At 39.7% G+C, this 14722-nt stretch overlaps 1 protein-coding gene across 9 annotated transcripts in view; it reads right to left on the reverse strand.

The window, feature by feature from the left end:
• Nucleotides 1-14722, reverse strand: part of NCKAP5 (NCK associated protein 5) — a 960379-nt gene that overhangs the window by 680894 nt on the left and 264763 nt on the right. For 3 of the 9 annotated variants that reach the window (XM_049097384.1, XM_049097388.1, XM_049097390.1), the window contains exon 3: nucleotides 2160-2234. The exons of the other annotated variants lie outside the window; for them this stretch is intronic. In XM_049097384.1, the coding sequence (XP_048953341.1) occupies nucleotides 2160-2234 (75 nt within the window). The remainder of the gene's footprint in view (nucleotides 1-2159; nucleotides 2235-14722) is intronic. 9 annotated transcript variants of the gene reach the window in all.

The following is a 14722-nucleotide window of genomic DNA, read 5'->3' on the forward strand; positions in this document are numbered from 1 at the left end:
AGAATGATGCAAATTACATAGTGAGCAACAACCATGTTATGATTTCAAAAGTCTTCTCCTTGCTCATCCCAACCTACTACACCCCCATGAGCATCTAAAGTATCTTTAAACCATGACTGGTTTCAGCTCAATGACATTCAATTGACTTAAGATTCACTCTCTTTAAATATGTTACATTTCCCAGAACTCTTTTAAGAGGTATTATTTAAAATATATGGTTGACTCTTGAAAAATGTGGGGCTTAGGGACACCAATTCTCTGCACAGTCAAAAATCTGTGTATAATTTTGACTTTCTAAAAATGTAACTCTTATAGCCTATTGTTGACCAGAAGGCTCACTGTTAATATAAACAATGGTTTAACATATATTTTATATGTCACATTTATTATATGCTGTATTTTACAGTAAGTAGAGAAAAGAATATTAAGAAAATCATAAGGAAAAGAGGATACATTTATAGTACTATGCTGTATAAAAAATAAGCCCACATATAAGTGGACCCATGCAGGTCAAACCAATGTTGTTCAGGGGTCAACTGGAAGTTAAAAGAAAAGTGTCTGGAATCAGATTCTCCTGGTTTCTAGTCCCAATTCTCTGCTTGCTTTGTGTGACTTTGGTTATGTTATATAAACATTCCAAATCTCAGTCTCCTCATGTATAAAATGGGAGTGATAAAAATGTTACCTAGATTATAGGGCTGTTGAGATCATTTAATGTACATACTTGTCAAAAGGCCCAGTACATGGTAAATACTTTCTAAATTTAGATATTATTAGTATCCCATTGTGTTTTTATGCATCTATATTACTATAAAAGGCATTTATCCAATCCTTACTCAGAGTGTTGAAGGAAAATGGCAGAAAGAAACTATAGGTGGAGGGTAGCTAAGGTAGGATAAAGGATTATTGTCAAATGTCAAATGATGTATAGAAAAGATGGCAGGAGGAGAGGGAGAATGGACGCCAGACCTGGTTTGTGTCAGAATTTGGGGCAGGAGTGGCCCTGCCTTGGGAAATGACAATGTGAGCCAGATTCACTTTCTAAGAAAAAACAAGATTTTATCTGAAAAAGATGAGTGTAGATACGCTGAGAGGACACACAAGACAAAGTGAGGACCACTTTAGATTCTCAAAAGTCTCTTCCTGGAATTCACAGAAAAACTTTTTGTTTCCTTAGGAGATAAATATATTGTTTTTAATTTTAGAAAAAATTACTTTATAACTACACAAAACATAGTAGTATATTTATCAATACCAATGCAAACAATTCTTTTATGGTTAAGGGATTAATTTATATTGGGGGAATAAGAATAGACTACAGGCATACACATATCACATATATATAGCCTTGAAAACACCAGCAGGAGGGGAGAGGCAAATAATATTTAGGTTCAAAAGCTCCATAGAAACCCACTGTATTTTCTTGGTAGAAAAATAAACGAATAAGTTGCACATTATCAAATAGCCTCTCCCTTTCCAAACATAACATTCAGCCTCTAGAAAATAAAAGAAGTAAATAGCAAAATGTAGTAGTAAAAAGTATAGCACACTTTGTCTTTCCAGACAACAAAAACTCAAATTCACGAACAGAAATTTTCTTGTATTTCCACCATATGTCTCTCTCTTTTCTTTCTGCCTATAATACCGCTGACTCACACATAGTTTATTTCCCCTCACACTTCACTTACAGGTCTCAGTACAGATTAGTAAATGTGATGCCATCATTGGAAGAAAAATGAAAGAGATTTTTCATAGAGGAAAGTGCTCTGACCCTGGACCTGTCAAATTATTAGTTTAAACAAAATCAGTACAACTCCATGGGCCTTAGTTTCCTATATGAAAGTGAGAATTCAAGTGAGATCCCTGAGGCAGGGCTAGGGCCCAGTAATTCCTGGATGAATAATCCATGTGGGCCTGAATGGCTGGCCTCTCCCACCTCATGAGATCTGGTCTGTACCTGAGGCCTACAAAGCTCCCCCACAACCATCCCCCACCTCTCCTCATCAGTCACTAAACCCAAGGAGGTGATTTGGGGCTCATCAGCAGCAAGTGCAATTACAGCAGCTCAACAGTATTGGCTGAATGCCCTCCTTTCTTTTGGGAACTTCAGTTTTCCCATTCCCACACCTCTCCATTACCATAAAGACTGAGCAACTTACATGAATCCTGATCATCGATATGGAATTAAGGAAATTTATCTGCGAAGCAGGATTTTCTCCTTCTCCATCTGCATCCTATGAGGGATCAGAGAGAAAATTCCCTGATGTTCATCACTGTTCATTGTCTTTCCCAAGAAAAGGAGATTTGTCTTCCTAGACTTTGACCTTAATATTGACTCTCTCTTCTCCTGTGTTATCCTCCTCCTCTTAGCAAATCCTTTCCCCAGATAGGACTGAGAGTTGCCTTAGTATATAACCTGTACCCAGGCTGATGAATTACCTGGCATATTCTATCCAGTTGGGCACCCTATTGTTAGGAAATACGAATGGGGTTTTGCCTTTGATTCTCAGAGGATGAGAATCCTCCAGGATGGTGGTTCACTCTTCTCCTCAGATCTAGGTAGGATAAGTCTGCTTTTCTTGGATCCAGCTACAGTGCCCCACCTGTTTAGGAAGAAATTTCTTTCTCAACAATACACTTCTGGTCCAGTTTTACACCTTCATCTATAGTTGATCCTACTATTCTCTCACCAGCCCATCTTTTTTAGGCTCCTGCTAACCAGATAAATCCTCTTGATTAACTTCTCAACACTTTCAAGACTTTCTCAATCGATGAGCACATTCTAGTTGCCTTCCAATGGTTGAAAATGTCTTTTCTTCTTTCTTCTTTTACATCCCCTCTCCCACCACCACCACCCAAGTCCATCCTATCTCCAGCCAACCTCAGGTCACATAGATGGCAAACCAGTCACAAAATAAGCATGGAACCTACTCTTCTCTATGCTGTTGGTCTTTAGGGAGAGCAGAAGCATCTCCAAAGTACATTACAATAAGATCCACACAACTGGAGAAGTAATCAGCCTCAAGAAAACACTCATTAGACTTTTGTGCCTAAGGCCAGATTTACTGTCTTTCCTCTTCTCAGAAATACTCAGAAGACTTCTGGAATTTCATTAAGGATAGACCCCAAAGCCAAAGTGCACTCCAACAACTGGATTTCAAATTCTTCTGAATGGGACAACTCTAAGTTCATAAAGTCAGTCACTCTCCATCTCTCCGCCCTTCTTACATTATTGCCACAGCCCTATGGGAGGCAAAGAGAAGTAGTATTTCTGGCAGTGGGACAAATCCCTAGGAGAGACTTTACATGTTTTCAGGTGGAAAATTCTCCTTTTCCAAGTTCCACTATCATTTGAAGTGGTATATACTCACTCAAAAACGTACTGCTCTCATGATCTTATGTTCTCTTTGTAATTTTAGAGCTTACCTACCCTATTTTCTCACATTCCAATATGGTATTAAACTGTTATTTTTCTAGGGCATTAGTAATATCGTAAAAAGACAAACATAGGCCAGAGGTGGTCAGAATTATGAAATAAGCCAGATGAAATGAATCTAGCATATATTTAAATATCTGGGAAAATGGATAATAACCTGAAAGCCAATATTTTTCAGAGTGGGCATGTAAATGAACACAGGAATTTAAAAAGGGAAATGAGTCTAATGCCTAAAATACCAGCACAAATAGGAAAAAGTATGCTTTAGAAATGTGGCCGTTAAGACAAAGTCAGGGACGCTGGCTCCCCAGGACCAAAGGCCTGGCTCAACATTCAGGGAAGTGTGATGATCCCCACCAAAGGCCTGGCCAAAAATAAAAGAAAAAAATGAAATCATGCACAGGTGCAATAAGAATGAGTAGAAGGCATCAGAGTTTCACTTTCAGTAAAGTCTGGCACACATTATCAATAAATACGCAACAAATATCTGATGAATGAATAAACGAATCTATAAAGAGGTAGGTATCAGAAATGGTGAATTATCCCAATATATTACAAATGTTATCTCAAATTCAGTATACTCAAACCTACCAAAAATAAATGATTAATAAGGGGATGGTATTAGTAATCAGGAACAAATTCAATAAACGGTAATTGACAAGCGAAGCTCACTCAGCATGCTCACCCCCAACTAAATCCATGTGTGATGGGGTGTCACTACTTACTGTGCACACAAGCCAGGACTCTAGGTATCATCCTCAACTCTTCCTCTGCCTCCATTTGCTAGGGTACCATGCCACCAAATTCTCTTGGATCTACCTTTTAAATATTCTTGAACAACATCCCCTTCTTTCCATCTTCATGGCCACTCATACAACTCTCTCCATTCAAGCCTCACTGAGACCCTTGCAAGCCCTTCCTCTACCTGCTTCATATCCCCTCTTCCCCACTCTCCAAACTACAGCTATGGTGGTCTTTTGAAAACAGATTTGATCACCACAGTCTCCTGCTTCAAACCTTCCGGTGGTTGCCTGTGGTCCGCAGCAGCATTAGGTATCACTGGGGACACATGTCTGAAATAAAGACTACGTTGTCACTGATATGTCCCATTCCCATAGAGAACCTGGATTCCTTTTTGGACAAGCACACACAACCTCACAGCTCTATAGAAAAGCCTGAAATCAATTCTGGGGACTGTTCATCTGGCAGCATGAGCAGAAATGCCTTAGATCTCATTCGTAGTGTTTAGTAATTCCTGAATTAAAGGTACCAGAGAAATAAAACAAATTAAAAAAAAAAATCCTACAGGTGAGTGCCTTGTCCTGCATCTCTGGGTCATCAAATCTGTTCCCATACATTGTACACTTTCACTCATCTATACCATCCACTGGAAACCAAGATATCTCTATTTTATCCCTTATTTTAGCTTAACACTACCAAAATAATGTTCAAAATAAAAAATCTACCACAAAATCCAACATTACTATTCATTCCAAATTACTATTACTACTACTACTAATAATAATAGTAATTACTATTAATTACAAATATATAAATTATTTGGGATTAGTCAAACTTTCAAATTTTTAAGTGTGTCAGTGAATTTTGAAAAGTACATAAGTTTAAATAAATACAGTAAAAATGGTACAAAACCTTATTAAATTCTTAGTGAAAGCTGCAGCAAAGCATTGCCAACAACTACACTATTTAAAGTTCACTAGGCAAGTAAGAAATAAATTATTCCCATTGCCATCCTTTATCTGGATCAAAAGCTGGGAGGAAAAGTAAGAGGAAAATACTCAACTAAAGTATTTCACATAAAGAGCCTTGAGATAGAGGTAGAGCAAAGGAAGTTAGGAAATGGGTTTAAGGGGTGCCTTAATGGGCACGTGGGTGGCTCAGTGGTTGAACATCTGCCTTTGGCTCAGGTTGTGATCCTGGGTTCTTGGGATTGAGTCCCACATCAGGCTCCCCGCAGAAGCCTGCTTCTCCCTCTGCCTATGTCTCTGCCTCTCTCTTTGTGTCTCTAAATAAATAAAATCTTTTAAAAAAGTAAAAGGAGTGCCTTAAAATCTACCTGGCTAGGTATCCAGTGCACGCCCCTTAGTTACCCAGAAACAATTCACAGATCACCTACTACGTACAAAGCAGCATAAGGTTTAGAGTGAAGGCAGCATTCTGAGTGTTCTAAGAACACACATGATGTCAGAAGCCAGCCAATCTATAGGAAGATGGAAAGGGTAGTGAGAACTGGTTAGGGCTAGCGAGGGAGCCTGCAAAGGTACAGCCCCAAAGCAGCCTCAGTACCATGAGTCAAGTGAAAGCTCTAACCCAGGCAGGGAGCAGGACATCAGCTAGCACCAGGGGTCGTTTTCAAGGCAAAACCAGGGTTTCTCAAGATGTGATATATACACCATCAGGGTTTTATGGGGCAACTGCAAATAGTTCACAGAATAACAGCTATGTATTTATTCCAGTGCATATTAGAAAAATACATACATAAATAATGCTAACCTTTTATAATACTTTTACAATGAAGCTAACCTCATGATTTTATTAATATACTTGCTTATGGTTATGCTAAATTTTAAAAAGTTGATATAATGAAAAATTATAAGTGAAGTAAATGATAGTACAGGTCTTACTATCAACTAGTATAGTATAGAGAAATCATAAAGATTATACACAAATGACTGAAGTTTGGAAAAATGTGAACTTAACCAAAGAGAGAAGGCATGTCAGTAAAATAGAAAAAAAAAATCTGATACTAGCATTAAAATGATAGTCTTGGAGAGATTTTTTTTTTCCTGCTTTTTAGATAAACTACAGACACAAAACAATCTGAATTCTTACGTAAACTCTCAAATTTTCACAGAATTAGTTTGGGGAATCCAAATCTAAGTTCTTAGCTCCCATTTGACAATTTTTGCATCCAGTTGCACCAGAAGGGGTGACTTCCCACCAAAGCATGTAGATCACAGCTTGGGGCTGGGGACGGGAGTGGCAGGTGTCATTTACCTGGCCGACCCTCCTCCCCAGGCCTCTGCATCCCAGCACAGGGAGTGGCCCAGAGCCCGGAAAGGGTATCAGAGGAAAGCAATGTGTGCCACCTAGGAAATTAATTGAAAAGAACAAAACCTCCCCCAGCACTATCACCCCGATTCAGAACATCTTAATTGCAGAGAGCCTAAGCTCATTAAGGGCTGCTCAACCGTTGTCAGAAGATTATCAAGTATTACATTTAAAACCTATATAGTCTTTACGCTTCCTGATAAAAGTTTGTGAGCGTTATTTTTTCAGAAGCCCAGGCTGAAATGATTGTGGAGTGGTGATTTGTTAAGGAGCTTATCCTACCAATGCGGGTGTGAGTAATTTATTTCTAATTATTTCAATAAGCGAGCTATATAAGAAATCCGAATAACAAAGTAACTTATGCCACAGAGGAATAAATCCTGGTGCTCTCAATGTCCAGATAAGTAACCATGCTATTAAGAGCTGCCTCGTCAAAAACTGTAGTTTTGTATAATGATAGAGCTCTATTTACATAACATGCCATAGGTGTCTAATGCAAAATGGGGTTTGCATATAACCTGAGTTGAATCTGCAGCATGAATTCATAGGCCACCTCTGCATTGGTCGAAAAACATTATTTCACACTCCATCGCCCTAACAAATAAATTCATAAAGCTTACCGCTATTCCTGTAAATCCCGATCTGCGTGGATCTCTCTCCATTCAAAACAGTAACAACTTCTTACTCTTGCCCTTGCATGTCCTTTGAAGCACTCCCAGAGAGAGAATTATTCTCTGGACTGCCCCACCCTGCATCTGACCTCCAGATGTATTTCACCAAACTGGATTCTGGCCAAAGCTGGGGAAGAGATCTCACGGCTAGTGATGGTCTCATCCTTTCATCTCAAATGAAGGAGGAAAGTTACTAGGGTTTTTTCATCCTCTTTAAAAACCCACAAAATACCAAGTCTCATCTTTCCACAATAAAATTGCAGTAAAGCAGTCCAGGCTCTTTATTTACTTGGATTGTCAGGCAGGGACCGTGGCCTTCTCATTTATTCACCTTTATAACCCTAGGGTCTGGAACAGGTAGAGAGGTGCTCAATACATGGCACAGAGCTGGTGCTGAATCAATATGTATAGAATAGATGACCAAGCATTATTAATATTATATCCTAGATCTGAGAACATCAGGACACCTCAAAGGTCTGTAAAATGCATCAGGCTTGTATTTAGTAGGGATCTCATACGGGTCTCAGTGTAAGGGATTCTGTAAGATTTAAAGGAATAAAAGTTGGGATATATGGTCAGACCAAAGGAACCAGCTCAACACAACTAAAACACTTGCAAGCAAATACATAGTTTGTGCACTTATTTGGAAAGATGTTAAAAACATTATATTGTAAGTGTCAAGAAGCAAAGTACAGAAATATGAAAGAGAAAGGAAAGAGGAAATCTTCACTTTTGCTTCCATTGAATCTCATCCTGGGGGACTTTTAATCTAATTTCCACTTTGTTTTTCCCTCTAAAATCTTTATTTGTGTGTTTATGTTAACATATAGACAGACAAGATTTACATAAGCACAGGAAAAGTCTAAACTGTTCACACTGACTAATGATGTTATTGAGGGCTAGGGGTTGGGACCAGGATTTTTTTTTTTTTTTTTTGCTTTCTATTTTATGTATTTCTGCATTGTTGGAATTTCTAACAGTGAGCAAATATCATTTTTAAGCTAAACAAAACAACTAAAAATTTTTTTAAAGCTATAATTAAGTAACTACATTTTGTGGTATATCTTGAATGTTCTATGAGCTCAATAAAATGTCAATTGTCTGGAATGCAATTAACCAAAGACCTCAATCAATTAATATCTTTTCCTGCATTACACTCTTAGGAAAAAGAAGCAAATCATATAATTTATATGAATTTAAGGAGTATTATTTGTTTAAAAAAAGCAGTTTTTAGGGTATGGCTAACAAACACAGAGTTCTAATTTACCTACCTCCATCTTTGTGTGCAATTATTAGTGCTATTTAGACATTTGCTATTCTATGTATATTCTCAGACAAGCAGCTTTTCAGAATCTCTGGCCCCATCCAGATCTACTGAATCAGAATCTCTGGGGTAGGGATCCCTGGGTGGCGCAGCGGTTTGGCGCCTGCCTTTGGCCCAGGGAGCTATCCTGGAGACCCAGGATCGAATCCCACATCAGGCTCCCGGTGCATGGAGCCTGTTTCTCCCTCTGCCTATGTCTCTGCCTCTCTCTCTCTCTCTCTCTCTCTCTGTGACTATCATAAAAAAAAAAAAAAATTTAGAATCTCTGGGGTAGGCTCCAGGAATCTGAGTTTTAACAAGATCCCCAGCTCATAGGTATGTACATGAATATTGGCAAGCACTAGTACAGAAGACTAACTCTGAGCTCCTGTATGATTCTCAACCCACAAAGAAGGAGTTATTTCCATTAAATTGTCCTTTTAAAGATTTTGTTTACTTATGAGAGAGAGAGAGAGAGAGAGAGAGGGATGCCTGGGTGGTTCAGCGGTTGAGTGTCTGCCTTTGGCTCAGGGCGTGATCCTGGAGTCCCAGGATCGAATCCCGCATCGGGCTCCCTGCATGGAGCCTGCTTCTCCCTTGGCCTGTGTCTCTGTCTCTCTCTGTGTGTGTTTCTCATGAATAAGTAAATAAAATCTTAAAAAAAAAGAAAAGAAAGAGGGAGAACATGAGGCAGGGATGGAAGAGGCAGAGGGAGACGTAGAAGCAGACTCCTCACTGAGCAGGGAGGCTGATGTGGGGCTTGATCCTAGGAACCTGGGATTATGACCTGACCTGAAGGCAGATGCTCAACTGACTGAGCCACCCAGGTGCCCCAGATTGTCCTTTTAAGAACAGAAAAGTAGGTATTTCATATTTTCTGCAGGAAGCACTAAACAGTGTTCACCAGTAAACAAAATGAACTAGACACACAGTCATTGCTCATCTATTATTTCACCAAATAGTTGGAAATTAGAACTTAACCCAATAAAAGAGAGTGGAAAATTTCAGCTTCAGATCAGGTTGGGGAAAGTCTAATCCTGCAATTACTTCTTTTAACCACTAAACAATGCTTGGGCATTGTCGGGACAGATGCCAGATCTCAGAACTGGGACAAGGCATGGCGCTCAACATGCTACCATTCCCTATCCCATACCAATGACATTATCAATCAATTATGGCACTTTCTCCTCCCAGCCAAGATGCTACACGAGAATTCTCAACAGAGTACCACAGGTACCATGAATCAATGCTAGCATTTAAGAAGAAATACTTCTCTATCCCTATTTAAAAATTGCTAGAAATGATACTAACCTGATTAAGGAATGGTAACTAGTCTGTAGTTTAAGGCCCCCCTGGGGAAGCAAACCAGATATGAAACATTCCAAAATGGCCAAAGATTACCCTCTATATCTAGAGACATATTTGTCTCCATTCTCTAAACTCTTTGATTAGTGGCGAGAGAGATTAGAAATTAGAATCAATGAGATTCTAGACTCAGGAGGACTCTTAAAGACTATCCAGCTCAGCTGCTTCTCTCACACAGGAAGAAATACTGATCCAGAGAAATCACACTGGCCAAGTCACACAGCTAGTAATGGGAGAGCCCAACTGGGAATCCATTCTATCCAACCAGGATTTCTCCCACTGTATCTATTGGCTCCTAAAGCCACAACAGCCACTGGAAGGATAAAGTGGGTATGATACGCATACATATTTGGAGAGAGAGGGCCATATTACCCCCTAGTTCTAGGGGTGAACCAAACTCATGTAATGGCCCGTGGTACTTCTCAGGACAAGCCCATCCTCAGCCATCAGGTGGAGTGGGGATAAGCTGCAAAATGGGGACTTCCACCAGGGGGCACTGCACAGCTACTTCTGAAAGCCTGTAGGACGGGGCATCAGGAAGGCATTTTCATAGGTCAGCTTTGAGGCTGTACTTGCAGAACATCTGTCCTTCCGTCTCCCAAAGATACTCAAACTTAAGACATCTAAAACAAAACTCATGGTTGGCACAGTGTATCCACGCCAGAGCAGCAACAACAAGCCTACTTCCCCTCTTCCTGTAGTTGTCTCTCAATGACGTCACCGTTTATATGGTTGGTTATGCCAGATGGAAAACTAGAGGTCATTCCTGGCTCCTCCCTCTCCCCAAACTAAATCCAATCAACACGACCATACATTTTATCCCTAGATACCTTAGGAATTCGTCACTTCTCTCTAACTCCCCATCATTATGATGCTCTTAAATACTGACATCTCTGGCCTAGACTTCCACAGCAACTCATTAGCTGATTTCATACTTGCTACGTTCTTCTTCCCAGTCTGTTCACCACACAGCAGCCAGAGTGGATTTTTCAAATCAGAATTCTGTGTCACCCTCCTTCACTTAAAACCATTCAATTCTACCTAACAGGACCCTCAACGTCTTTACAGGATCTGATCCCACCTGTCTCTCTTGCCTCACCCCTAAATTTTCCCCTAACTTTCTGCACTCCAACACACTGATCTCTCAGTTCCTTGGCTCTTTGTTACTTCTTGTACCACAGGGCCTTTATACATGCCACCTCCTCTTTAGTTTCTATTCCTCACACATCAGTTCCAGACCCACTTCCTCAAAGAAGCCTTTTAGATTCCCCAGGGTAGGTCAAAGCTCTACAATGTTCTCACATGGGTAAGTTTTTGTTTCCTGGAGAGGACTCGCATGAGTTTATAATTATACATTCATTAGGGTATTATGTGATAAACATCTGTCTCCTCACCCACCAATCTGTTCTCAGGTATCTTTAAACTTCTGTGAGAACAGGTCTATATCCTCTTCTGCTCACTGTTTTATCCTCTGTGTCTAATCAACAACTGACACAGAGTAGACACCCAGCAAATATAGATTGATGGGCTGAATGAATGCATGAATGAATGAAGGCTTGGGATTTCAGCTTATGACACTGCCTATGAAGTGACCAGTATAACAATAATTTGTCACTTTCAGGCATGTATGAGAATCAGGTATTCTGAGATTTCCGAGGGAAAACAGCCCCTTAGCTGTATGAGTCATTCATAAAGCTCATCATCATATTTCTTCTGCAAAATGACCTATTCTTGGGAAAGGTGTAAATCATAAGATCCACGCCAAGTCATTTCTCTGGGTTCAGACATTACTGCCATGACATCATATGTCCTGTCATCTCAGACCGATTTTCCTGCCCAGGTATCAGCCTCGTAATTTGAGGCAGAGATGCCAACTACATAGGCACCCAAATTAGTCTCAGGTATGGGATAATGATGAATCTGAGATCTGTCAGCACACGAACACATCAGAGGGCAGATTCTAATGCTCTAGTATTTATGAGAGACCATGCAAGGTCAATAGAGAACACAAGGTTCTCCTGCTCTGTACCATAGTCTTGAAGCAGTTTCTAACATCCAAAGCTAATAATTAACTATACTGAACAATCCACATATTTCTGAGGTATGCCACAGCCAAGTGGACCAAAGTGTTCCAAGAGTTGAAACAGAATGTATGGTTCTGTGCCTGCTCATACATTCATGTAGGTACATGTAGGCTCTCTCTCTCCCAGCCCCCTTACCCTCATGCTCTCTCCGCCAGAGAACCCCAACATTGAGCAATGAACTAAATGTGTTTCATACAAAATTACTTTCCTCTTCCCAAGTGAACATCTACTGACTTGTTCCTGCAACAACAGGATCTTGAAACTGAAATTAACTTTCAGAAAGCAGAGAGTCCACAGTACGGCTTCCAGGTCACTTAAGTGATGTCTTGATTAGAACAATCCCCTCGTCTGAAAATATACTTAAAGCATTTCAATCAAAGCCTCAGCAAAGCAGCTTTCAACCTTTCTTCCTACATATACCCTTGCTAGTAATAGTAAATATATAAGATAGTAAAAATAGTAGTAAAAATATAAAAGAAATTAGGAGTCATGTGCAGTTCCTGGCAACCAAGCCCACTGCTGTCAATAGCTGTGTACACATACCTATATCTTATAGGAAAAGTCACCTTGGTACCCTGAAGGCCCTAAAAGGGGAAGACTGCTTCTAGTGGCTTCTACTTTACAACTGGACACTATTTTAGTCCTTGGGAATATTCTGGATTCTAGTCAGTCATGGCTAGCTCCTTGGCTTTCTGGTTTAATGTACCTATTCTATGCATAGCAAAGAAGACATAAAGCTACATCTACATGGCCTGATGCATCATGGAACACCTTGACACCTCCTTTTATTCCAGATCCCCAGATCTATTAGTTTTCCTCAGTAATCTTTGCCTTCCTTCTTATGGAATATGTTCATTCTAATTTTAATTTTCCCTTTCTCTGAAACTATGACATTCCTTGTTTTTTTCTTGGTTCCTTTCCTATTCCCCCAACCCAGGACTTCTACATCTTCTGTTCTCTTCCCAACAATTTGTTATTTCCTCCAGAGTACTAGTTCTACATCCTGGCCACATCTACAAATGATGTGGATGCAAATGCACCTATGTGTAGGCACTATACCAGAATACGTAAGTCAGAGCTCTAGGGAATGTAGCTTGGACACTGATAATTTTTTAGGCCCTTCAGTGATTCCATTGCATACTCAGGGGTGAAAACCACTATCTTGAAATTTGTTTACTTTTCACTTTCATTTACACATTTGGAATTTATTTATTGATAATTTATTTTTATTTATTGAACATTTCTTATGCGCCATTTTGTTGGAACCTGCACTATATATTTTATGTTGATAGCTTGAATATTTCTATCCTCAGCCTCCCTGTTTTTCTTACTTGCACTCCCCACCAGAGAGCTCTCTGCCTCTGTCATGGTACCAACTACCTTCTACTTTCTGAGCCCCCACCCCCAGTCTAAATGATCAGTCCAGACATTTACCTTGATATTCAGACTAGGGTATCTAATTACCTATTGGACTTGTTGATTTGAGTGATCTGTGGACAAGTCAAATTCAACATGTCAAGAAAATGTTTAACTCCCCACTGAAATCACTCCTCCTTCTGCATCCTCTTAGTTGGTGGCCCCATCATCCATCCAGTCACCCAAGTTTCAAGCCTGAGTCTCACTCCCCTCCACCCTGCTCCTGCACTCCCACCTCTCATCTAAATTTGGTGTTATTATCTCCAAAACACTGTGTTCCATACACACTGTCATTGCCTACTGCCCTAATTCAGGCTACTGATGGGTCACCCTGCTGATATTTTGCTAGCTACAGTCCCATCTTCAGCAGAATCACCAGAGTAAACTGTCAGAAGGGACCACTGACTCATGCCATTAGTTTTCCTTTGCTCAGAAGTAAAACATAAGGTCCTTAACCTGGCATACAATGCTTTCCAAGATCTGACTCTATATAACTCTCTAGCCTCAACCAGCATGAATTACTAACCCATAATCAAGGCTGCCAAAACACAAAATGGCTTACAACTTCCCTTTATCAGCTAGGATCTTTCTCACTCCCACCTTCACAATTTTGTTCAGTCACCTCTGTATGGAAGACTCAGCACCACCTCCATACATACACTTTGGTTAATTATATTGCCCTGATACTAAGGACACATCTCAATACACCATTAAAAAAAAAAAAAAGGTGTAATAACCTGTCCTTGCTTTTGTCTTTCCCATTAGATGGTGAACTCCCTAAAGACGGTGACCACAACTTTATTGTCACTGTTTTTCTTGTTTTTTTCTTCATATTTTCAGCATTTGCACCATGGCTGGTATATTTCAAGTGTTCAATAGCTACTTAAGAAATGAATGAAAATTTCCTACCCTTAGGAAGCTTAAAATTAAAAAAAATATATATATATTTAGCTTTTATGTTCATTTATCAATGTCCAAACATAGTTTCTTTGCTCCCAAATTAAAAATGCACCTCAAAAGCCCCATTACACTCACATACAAACAAGACAATTTAAATTTTGCTCACTATAGTTTTCCATGAATATAGAGGGATCATGCATACTATTAAATCATAAGACTGATAGAAAATAACACTCAGGAAGTAACAGAACCTAAAACTTGACCTTGCTGTTTCTCATAATCTGAATGTTTTCTGGAAAAAGTTATCAGCAGAGAGCAGAGTCCAGAGTCATCTCCGTACAGAAACCAAGTCACACAATCAGACAATTATTGAGGCTGGTCTGCCAAATTGAGAGCTATTGATTGACCTGGTCCCACATTCAAATCAACCAGCTCCTCTTGGAAACTAGACTTTGGGACGTTATACTAAAGATGT

This window comes from Canis lupus, chromosome 19 (genome assembly GCF_003254725.2).
Source record: "Canis lupus dingo isolate Sandy chromosome 19, ASM325472v2, whole genome shotgun sequence".
NCBI lineage: Eukaryota > Metazoa > Chordata > Mammalia > Carnivora > Canidae > Canis > Canis lupus.